Source organism: Daucus carota, chromosome 4 (assembly GCF_001625215.2).
Source record: "Daucus carota subsp. sativus chromosome 4, DH1 v3.0, whole genome shotgun sequence".
Lineage (NCBI taxonomy): Eukaryota > Viridiplantae > Streptophyta > Magnoliopsida > Apiales > Apiaceae > Daucus > Daucus carota.
The window spans coordinates 47,548,129-47,559,389 of NC_030384.2; the positions used below are offsets into that span (position 1 = coordinate 47,548,129).

At 34.4% G+C, this 11,261-nt stretch overlaps 1 protein-coding gene across 1 annotated transcript; it reads right to left on the reverse strand.

Annotated features, from left to right (window-relative positions):
• Positions 1–284: 284 nt before the first annotated feature.
• LOC108218417 (beta-galactosidase 10) lies at positions 285–11,261 on the reverse strand. Its single transcript, XM_017391341.2, has 19 exons — positions 10,803–11,261; positions 10,208–10,303; positions 9,991–10,103; positions 9,819–9,885; positions 9,592–9,684; positions 9,216–9,359; positions 8,188–8,276; positions 7,445–7,550; positions 7,231–7,318; positions 6,982–7,100; positions 5,706–5,870; positions 4,687–4,895; positions 3,846–3,955; positions 3,568–3,677; positions 2,857–2,964; positions 2,177–2,287; positions 1,885–2,096; positions 1,042–1,378; positions 285–607 (listed from the first exon to the last, which is right to left on the reverse strand). The coding sequence occupies exons 1-19, from the start codon at positions 10,965–10,967 to the stop codon at positions 497–499; spliced, it is 2,553 nt and encodes an 850-aa protein (XP_017246830.1). The 5' UTR covers positions 10,968–11,261; the 3' UTR covers positions 285–496.

Sequence of the window (11,261 nt, forward strand, 5' to 3'; positions counted from 1 at the left end):
GCTCTTTGGGCAAAGAGCCCTTATTTGGGTTTCTTTCATAAAAATATTATATTTATATTATTTTATAAAAAATTATGATAAAATAATTTTATTTTCATCATTTAGTAAAATTAATTTTTTTTTCAGGAAAAGTTTACTTATTTTCATCTAATTAGTTGATACAGGAAATATCTATCTCAAATACACTGTACTCATAAAAAGTATACAAGTATCATCTAAAAATTATTGAAAACTTGTGCAAAAAAATAAAAATCAATTGAAGTTACTCCGAACAATAATAAAAAGATAAAAACCTGGAGCTTTTTTACCAGGTTTATAATATATAGGAACTACTTTTAGATCCGATATGTCAAAAAACAATAATCTCATTAGGGGAATACATTTCCCTTTGAGAAGAAATAGGCCTGTAATTCCTTCTGTATATATTGAACTTGCTAGTGTTCTTCTTTTACTGAATTATAATATTTCGTGTGAAGCGGTGCTGCTAAAATAAATTTCAGCTGCATACTGCTTCAACAGCAAGTGATTTTGTTACACCGGGACACAAATCCTTGTTAAAGTTCTTGTCTGAAAGTTCAATGCTGCACCTAAATTTGTTCAAGCAGACCTGCAGTTCCATTTAAATTCATCATATCATATCATATATATATATATATATATATATAGTCTAGTAGATAAATTTAATCAATATCATTGGACGGTTCATGAAAAATTTAAAAGGTTCACCATGCTATACTAGTCAGTAGTAACTGATTTTTACTAAAACTCTGCGGAGAAAACGTTTCACTGAACTCGCGCAGATTTGAAGATTAAGAGCATAAGCATATACTTAGATAGTTGGATTTGTTTTGAGGGATGTTTGGAGTGTGAATGGCAATGGAAGTGGGGAAAGAACCCCAGTCATAAACGCCAAAGTGTTTTTAAATACTGAATTGGAAATGGATATAAAAGTAAAAAAACCTTTCTAGGCTAAAGAACAAGAACTTTTAGAAACATTAAGAACACAAATTTACGGATAAAAACCTTCAGATCATTGCGTACCTGTTCAACCAAAGAAGTTGTATTGGGATCATGACAATTGCCCATGGTGAAGGATCCGCAGGTGCCCGCAGGAGTTCCAAAGCTGGCAAATTTAAGGCTGGAAATGCGAGTACTTGGGGGACACTTCAACTGTACAGTAGATTTAGTTTTATGATTTGCGTCTTTATCTTTTGGTGCAGATTCAATTTCGAAAGTGGGGTGATTTTCTGACAAGTGGGCACAAATGCTCGAGAATATTCGTGTTGCAAATCTTATTTGAGAAGGATCTCCACCTTTTTCTTCAAAAATAACCAGAATGTTTCCTGATGGCTTGAACCAAGACCGTGGAACATGGTACCTGGTCCACACAAAGATAAATTAGGGAAATGCTCAAGTAGGATCACTTTTTTCATCAGCACTATATATTTTCAGATTGATGCAGAATTAACCAAATATCTGATGGACATTTAGTTGAAAGTTTCAGGAAAGCCTAAAGAGTAATCAATTTGTGTTGACTCTTTAACTTAATATATTAGTAAATGGAAGCTCATGCTTTGTTTGGATAATATAATAAGGTTTTTTTCCCATATGTACCAAGGAACAGAAGCAAAATCCTGGAGAAGTGTTAAATAAAGGACAACGTAAAGGGGATGAAATTTTTACTTATTATGATACTATATCGTTATGCGTTCATCCTAGGAGGATTCAAGTATATCTTGTTGCCTTGTATAAATATTATTACTTGGCTTATTGCCAAAACAGCTTAAGGAATATATGTGCATACATATTGTAACTCACGTGTACAGTATACTAAAGATAATTTACCAAAACATATTCAAATTTGGTACAAAGAAATTATTTTACCATCTTTGTGTTGGTTCCCCACATCCGGTGCTGCATTTATTAGGGCTGAACTTCCCTCTATAGTCACACTTATCAACACATTCTTCCTTTTTAGAGCTTTTTCTAGGCCAATATCTTCCTATTTCCTCCCCGTTTAGCCAAGCTAGGCCTTTTCCCATATGAACCATGTCAAGTCCTACAGGTTCATTTCCAGGGGGAGAATCCAAAATTGCCTGCAGAAAATCGAAGAAATAAATTTTTCAACACGAAATTCATAAGGATCTTTATACTTGCATGGGATCTCCAAAACTACCTTGTACCAAGTCAGGGGCTGATTCTTAGGTGCTTCTAGAGTTGATTTCCAGTTCACGTGATTCAAACCATCTGCCTTGTATAAACCCAGATGCTCTCCTTGTACCCCAACCTAAGTTAGATCAACAAATCAGGCAATCAAATTCAACATCATAGATCAAACAAAAATTGCTATCTACTCTCTCACTGGTGTTACCAATTTAAAGGTTATATACAAAATTGAAAAATTAATTGAAAGTGTAATCATAATATTCCTGTATTAATGTTGAAAGTATTGCTCAACATATTGTTGCCGGTTATTTGTTATACCCTTGGCTCCTATTAACATAGGTGCCTTGTAGGTAGGAAGTAATTGGTGGTAGTGATCACATAACATACATTTCTTTAACAACTTTATTCCAAAGCATATTCTGTAACAATTTACCTGGTCTAATTTTTCTATCCAAGTATTGTGCTTCCCTATAAATTGACACAGAACAAATCTAGATTTAGATATCTAGCTATGCATTCTGCTATAGACACTAAATCAAGACCAGTGTTGAATTAATATACATAATAAAAGCTCCTTATCATGCATGTCTAGTCTGTGCAGCCTATATTAGTAGTTATATCTGCTGCCGAGGATCTTGCGACTAATATTTACATGTAAATGGAGAAAAATAACGTCAAGAGAGAATTCACCTTATAGGTCCATGTACTATTTGATAAGTCAAGCTTTCCCTTTTTAAGACCCTCGATCTTCACACTGGTTAAACCAGCTCCTACCCATTCATAAAAGGCTCCTGCATTCTAAAGCAGCAAACAAATTTCAGTAAGTGGAGCATTATATAGAAAAGTATCTTCCAAGGAAACTTGGTTGTATCAAAGACCAGGTGTGACTCTTTAAACTATAGCCTACTATGGATACTCTAGCATTTCAAATGCATTAACACATTGGCTCAGCTCATGTCTACTATACTGGTCCACATAACTGTTGTATGAATGAGCCATCTATTTTTACTTCCTGTTGGACAAATTCCAATTGGTGTGGCTTGAAGATGATCTACATCCTAGCACACTTTTTGAAAACTTCAGCCTTAAAATTCCTAATATTTTGAAACTCCAAATACTGGCCAGTTTGTTTATACTCCCAAATTTGTACTTCAAAAAGCTTATTTGTTCTCATGCGCATTTTATATATTTATATCACTTGCAAGGACATCATTTAGCATACAATTGCACTGCATTAACTCACTACAACATTAAATTTCATATATTCTTATCTGGGAGTTACATTTCCTCCCTATATTTAATGTTTGGAGAAGTCAAAAAGCAATTAATTGCTTAGCAAAATAACAAAATTTTTGGTAAACATGATAGACAGAAAGAAAACGATATAGTAAAGTGACTTACACTTAGGCCAACTGTCATACATAAGAGTGCAATTTCATTCTTCCCCGCCTTGAGGGAAATAGGAATCTGAGTCTTAAATGGTGATACAGTACCATTACCTGCTGCACTACCTGGCATTCAGAACTCAGACTGTATTAAGATAAATTTTGGACAAGACCGCACAATGACAACATTTAAACAAATAAGTCACAGTCTTGCAGAACCCAGTATCACATTTGAAAAAAAAAAACATTGCCAAATATTAAACTGTAAAATCAGGAGAAGAAGAAAACTACAACCATGAAGTACTTCATTCACAAAGGCGTGGAGAGCATGGCCCTTTGATTCAATTAGAAGTCTTGCTTTGCTTCCATTCTTTAAGATATCTTCATTTTCGTCAACATTTAAACTGGCAGTAAAGTACACAAAATCATAAATTTAGACTGCATTGCTAAAACATTGGTACTAAATTTATACATTGTTTGATTTGTTTCGTGTTCAAAAGATCCAAACATTCTGACGCTAAATCCTAAAACTTACAATATCTGGAACAGAGAGTCCTTGATAGATTAACTTATTAATGTTGGACATACATCAAATGATTTAAAACATGACACACTTTACCAACATCAAAAAATAAGATGGCCAGAAGGGGCATGATGTGTGTGAAATATGATGCTGAGACACACAATTTATTAGCAATTATTTATATTATTTTCCTATTAAGTGACGTGTAGGGATTTAGTAAATTCTGTAGAGTAGGCAGGTTATAGTTATTCTTCTCTTTTATATTATTGTCACATTTCTTATCTGCGCGTGTTGATTTAGAGGAGGCAATGATACAGAAGTTGGTGAAGATACAGTAACAGCGTAATATAATTTTCTGAAGGACATGTTGACAAATATTGGATACTTTAGAAATCGATGCAGTGTTCCCAAGTAATATCTCTGCAAGCTCTTTTATAACTCCGTATCATATGCATATATGATATATGAATCAATGAGCTGTGTTACAACTTACAATAAAGGTCAGCTAGTTCTTGGGTACATAACTAATCATAAAATTAGTGTATTTAGTACAGAAAACAAAGTGTTTAAAATGTTGTAAGATATGTTATTACAAAGTAACAATGCACCAACCTGGTGGTGTACCAAAGGTAGTCTGTAGTATCCTTAGTTGTATTGATGTGATCCACAAAGCCTTTATGAGTAAAATCGGCATCACCCCATATGCCAGCTCTTTCCACAAACACTTCCCATTTCGAAACTTTCACATCTTTATCCGGCGATGTGCCAGATGACTTTAATTCTGCTGTTACCATCTCAACTACTGATGATTGTGAGCCAACCTGCTCAAGTAGAAGCACGGGAAACAGAATAGAACAATTCAGATCAGAATAGCATATTAGCATTTACCAGACATATTCAATCAGCTATAAACAAAATACAAGATATGCAGGTAACAAATGAAACCACTATTTATTGGTATAAGAATTATTAAAACACAAAAACATTATGCTTTCTAGAAGCTGAGGTGAATATAGTTCTTGTTGTCTTGCAACTGCTACAATCTACACTAACTTCTGCATATACAACGTCTTTGATTTGTTGGGAATTTTCAGCAAAGGACCCTACAGAACTTCTATCTTTCTTAAATATAACAGAGTGTTCTAAAATATAATGAGATGAACAATTACATCCAAAAATATTATATTTATTTTCTTTATTATATTAAGCACTAAACGTACTACGTACATATAAAAAGGTGTATACATATTGCTTAAAGTAAAGAAGAGTGAACCAAGAGTCCCAGTTAATGTGCATATTGCTCAAAGTAAAGCTAGCAACATAAGTTCTGCTTAGATGACAAAATGATTTAATATGCAAGATTTATTTAAGCAATGTTCCCACATCCCAATAAGCCCCGGCTCCAGCTTTAAAAGGAGCATATGAATGCAAAAACAATATATACCTAGCTATCGCTCTTCCAAATAATATAAGCTGGAGCTGCGTACAGACTATGAAGATGCGTTTGGGACACAGAATAAGCAAAATACTCTTATAATAGAAATTTAGTCAAACTTAGAGTTACAGCCTATCACTTTAGTAGGCTCATTTTCAGTGTGACAGATGCATAACCAATAAATGATGGGTAATACCTTTGCTGAGTTGAACACTACATTTTTGCAATCCGGCAGGATGCTAACAGACCATGCTGGCAGGTGGAATGATTGATTGTGAAAGATTACTATCTTGTCATCTTTATCATCCATATTAGCAATAAATGCGGCACAGTTTTCTGAACCATTTCCATAAATATCAACCTAGAAGAGATAGGCTTTAGTAAAAGATACAATATGAAGCGATTAGCGAGAACACAAAAATTGAAATGCCAGAATTTTGGTTGGGGCTTTCAGAGTTGGCTTGCAAATTACAATGGCAACTTTTTTGTAAAAAAAACATAACAGTTAAAAAATATTTAAAAAAACAAGTGTTTAGAGTTTAGACTAAATTATCATCTTGTAAATGCAAAAGGAAAGCTTTTGCAATGTGGGATTTTGGAAACATGTAAAGATATCCTTAAGCCATCACTCTGCCAGAAAAAAGATATCCTTAAGCTATCACTCTGCCAGAAAATTATTTAATACACAGTATATTAATAGCAAAAAGGTTTTTCATGTGGGAAAAACAGCTATATATGTATATAAAAGAAAATATAAGCATATTACTAAATCAAACCTAAACTTGAGATCATAACCTTTATATTACTTTTACTTCTAGACTTGTAAATGATTCTTTATCATCCCAACAGTCAGCGTGATAACACATCTACATATACTAGTTGGTGAATTATATCACAAACTTTAATTTTAAACAAAGAAAGCTTTAAGCATTACAAAAGCTGACAGCAGAAACATGATTTCATGAATTTAACTTTCGTAGCATGGTAGAAAGAAAGATTTCAAATCCCTACCACCACAACTAGAATTTGAATTATAAATTTACTCCATACACTTCTATAACAATTACTAAAAAAGCAAAAGGTATAGAGGAGTAAAATAGTCAAACAGAGAAACAACTCCGAGTTGCATTCTTATTCTAGTGAGTGTCTAAGTACCCCTTTTAGCTTTCCCAGAAAGAAATGGTCACACTGTGAAAACTGTGTACCTAGGGGAGACACTACTCAACACACAGTTGCTGACTAACCCAGTGGTTAAGAAATGGTTGATTAATCACTTAACCACAAGTACGAATCATGATTATGTTCTAGGCTGTGTGTAAATGAAGATTCTAGAGTTATATGATTATTATACTTATAGCTGGAATAAAATAAAAGGTCTGTGAAACTAGAGGTCAAATACAAACAGTAAAAGTTCTTCACTCACATGCAGCATATTATATATATTGCCAATGTATTGAATAAATAATTTATACCTCTTGCAAAGGGCCAAGAGAAAGTGTAGTTGGTACATTGTTCAGCAGTGCATTCTCACACAATTTGATAGCTTTATGAAGTTCCTTCAAGTGCCCCCATTTTGGAAGCCTCGGCAAACCTGGATGTAAAAAAAGCATTAGATAGTAATCTAGTTTTGTTAGAAGCTGGTACGACAGAAAATTATATTAGAAAAACATGAGACATGAATGCATAGTTATATTCACTATTAACACTGCTTTGAAACTAACCATACTCATCAACAGGAGCATCATAGTCATAACTTGTAGTGATAAATGGCCCGCCAGAAGTACGCCCAAAGTTTGTCCCACCATGATACTACAGCCAAAACAGAAAATTAAAGTTGAGTGATATAAGCAAAACAAGATTTTATTTTCAATCAAATGGTAAAATAACAGCATTGATCTTTAAACAATATATAGAAATTAATTTAAAATCATTTACCATGTAATAATTATGCAAACTCCCCCCTTTCTGAAAAAAACGTGCGACAGAGAAAGCAACATCTTCAGCAGGCCTATGTGGATCTCTACTTCCAAAAGTTTTGAACCTGAGAGTTGAGTATCCAGTCTCAATCATGACAAGAGATGTACTTTGTCACATTATGCTATTCAATTTAAAAGAATTTAACAGGGGTATGATTTTACAAATTAATCATGAGGCCTAAGAAAAAGGTACATTGAACTTTTTGACAAGCCAGACTGAGTTATTTTGTTTTTTGGAATTTCAACAATGAAGTTCAATTTAGTTGTGCTGTGTGGTTCCCTATAAATGGGGGAACACCTTTATTCAGGGTTTCTATACTTGGACATCCAAGATAGCACTGGCACATAATAGTAATTATTATCCCTAGCCTTGATCCTAGTGGATACCCTTCTTCTCTTCATGACAATAGGTTCAGGGTTCGAGCCAGTTTATGGGAAACAGTCCATGCCTAAACCTGGTCCTACCCCTAAAAAGAAGTAGCAGTAATTGAAACATATAGTGGTGAGCGAATTGGATAGTAATCCTTTATCTTCTTTCTAATTTGTTCTCTTCAGCTATCATTCATGTTTTGTACTCATCCAAAGCATATGTACATTGTACAATGACAAAAAATGATGGACGTAGTGCTTAAATTAAAGTAATCCTATGTAAGTTATTTAAAAATGAAAAATTGACATATATTGAAGAGGTATACTATTTACCATCCTGGCCAGTTCTCTGTCCATATTTTTGGCATATCTGGGTAGCTCGGCTTGAAATCGTCACAGTAAAATGAATTGCATGTATTTATCTGTGGAATAAAAATGTCAGCATGCATAGTGAGTGGATTAAATCTATCGTGTGATGTATAACTGCCTGAAATGAAAGAAACCAGACTTCTGCAACAAGATTGAAGAGCAGTGAGATAACATGATTGTGAACATGTCCAGCCTAATATCTTCATTGATTATAAGTTAGATTTAGTAAAAGAATGTCAAACATTTGGGATTGGTTTGAACAGAGAAAATAACTGCTTCAACTATTTCTGTATTATAAGCAGCAGAAATTTTTAAACATCTTTCAAAATAAAATTGTTTATTAATAAAATCTGTTTGGTGGCTTTTTCCAGCACCTTGTGATTCTGGGAAGTTGATTGTCTAACACTATCATGTCATGACTTGGACACTCATTGTGGCGATTTTATTTCCATATAAGAGTATTATATAGGAAGGACCACAAGCGTTTAACAAAAATATACCAAGGCGACTAGGTGGCTTCACTGCACTGGTTAATTAGGTTATTTTGTGTGTGTACATTGCTAGAAAAGTCTAGCCTCTAATGACCATATCTATAATGCCTTTTACAACATGCACTTATTTTCAAATCACTTTGGGACTTCGGATGCATAATTCACTGATATAGATTCTGCCGCTAGTAATTGAGCTAAAGTTCCCATAGTCGAGTCTCTCTGTGGCCACGCTAACTTCACCCTTGACTAAGAAGCCCCATAAAAAACAAGTCTGTTCAGGATTATCTTTCAAAATTTTGGGATATATTTAATATTATATATTCAGAAGTTTATGTACAACGCTTGCATTATATATAGGTTGTGTTCATATATATATATAAGTATGATGTTACCTCTATTTATTTATCTTGCAATTCCAGAGATAGCATACAGATGAACAAATGTCTATATATTGTGATACAGAGATGCCGGGAAAATGAAATGAGGACATGAGTCACTTACCACATACTTTGGAGTATCCCATTGCTGGCACATTATCCAAGGGACCCCAGTATTTTGGGACACAGCCATGTTTGCTGCCCAAGAAGCATATGCTTTGCCAGCATCTCCATATGCTCCTTCATAAAAGCCATACTCATTCTCCACCTGCATAGAGAAATAATTAATCTTTTGTGCACTAATGTTAAACGTAAATATTAAATAGTTTCCAAGTAACTTGGAGTTCTGAGTTTTATATATTTAAGTTACTAATATAACTCAAGAATTTGGAATCCTTAAATGTAACTAAGGTGAAGAAACATGATGTGAGATCAAATGATTTATACGATGATAGTAATAATAATTACATTCATCAAGGATTGTTAAGAGCTTCACTTGCCTGACTTAAGATGATGGGGCCTCCTTGTGATGCAAAAAACTTCTCCTTCTTCATCATGTTAACTATATATGTCATAAAATTTTGCATGTAATGCTGAAAATCGAAGCGGGCAATAACAACATATTTTAGCATTAACAAAAAACATGTACCAAGTTCATAACATGCTTCAAGGTTAAGCAAATCTGTTGGAGATTCCCAACTTGCGTCAGTTAAATTAGAGTTCCTACCTTGAAGGGTTCATTATCAGTCCTAAATACGGTGCCATTAACATAATGCAGCCAAACAGGTACGCCTCTGCATTACAAATAAATTCAATTTCTCAGCAACTTCAAATCTAATCAAAGAATTTCTGGTGCAATACACATTATTGTACGACAATTCCAATGTCCATTAACATACCCATAGTTCCATTCAGCGGCAACAAATGGTCCGATGCGAAGAATTAAGTACATCTTGGCCTCTTGCACAATCTTCACGAATTTAACCAAATCATACCTTCCGCCAAAATAGAACTACATGGAAACATGAAAATCAATATTTCTCCCATAATATATAACGAATCATCAATAAGTTTGTACTTTAACACAAATTAAGTAAACAAGTTTATATGACCGACTTGTCCAGGAGCAGTTTCGTGACCATTCCAGAAGACATAGGTCTCGATAACATCAACACCTCCTTCCTTTGCTGTTTGCACCAGTCCTGGCCACATCTATCACAATCGAAAAATATATATACACAAACATTAGGCAAATACTATAGATTAACATACAATGTACAGTAATATAAAACTGTTGCAATAAATTAGAAAATCTAGCATATAAAATACTGCTTCATCTGTCCCACTCATATCTTTTCAACAGACATGACAACAAGATATGTATATAAAGAATTCGTAACTTATTTTTAATATTTTTACATTCTGAATACAAATTTTTTAGAAAATAATAAAAATAACAATAATGTATGAGACTGTATTTTATATAAATCTTAAAATCCGTGTCGTGGTCGAGATCTTTGTTCCAAACATAAACTCGCCCAATCCCGGTAAATAGTACGGTTAGAATATAAATGATCCTGATAAAAGTCTTCCCCGAACTTGTCTATTAATATGGAATCAGAACACGAGCATTTTAGGAGTAGCATTCGAGTTGGACTCCGGGCTATAAACAAAGAGTAAAGTAAATATTTGTGAGGGTAAAATGATTTACCGCGGGGACGCTGCGAGGATAATGAATGGCAGCGGAGATGAGGAGCTTTCTCTGGCCGTTGATGATGAGAGAGCGACTGTCGTAAGTGACATTGTTCGCTGCTGCTACATACAATGCGGAGAAGATAAAAATGAGACACGAAAGCAAATCATTCGTCTTCTTCATTGCTTTAGTCAAGCCGGGGCTTCAGCTAACATGTGTGTGAGAGAGAGAGAGAGAGAGAGAGAGAGAGAGAGAGAGAGAGAGGAGTGGAGGGAGGGAGGAGGGAGGAGAGAGGGAGAGAGGGGGGGAAGAGAGGAGAGTGGGAGTGAGACTAGTGAGAGAGATGGTTGGTCTTGTTTAAACTTTGAAGAGGGAGTGTATCTGCAACGAGACGAGAGAGAGATACAGAAAGATGTGGAGAGAGAAAGACAGGGGAGCAAGAAAATAGAGATCGGATAACAAAGGATTGTGTATTAA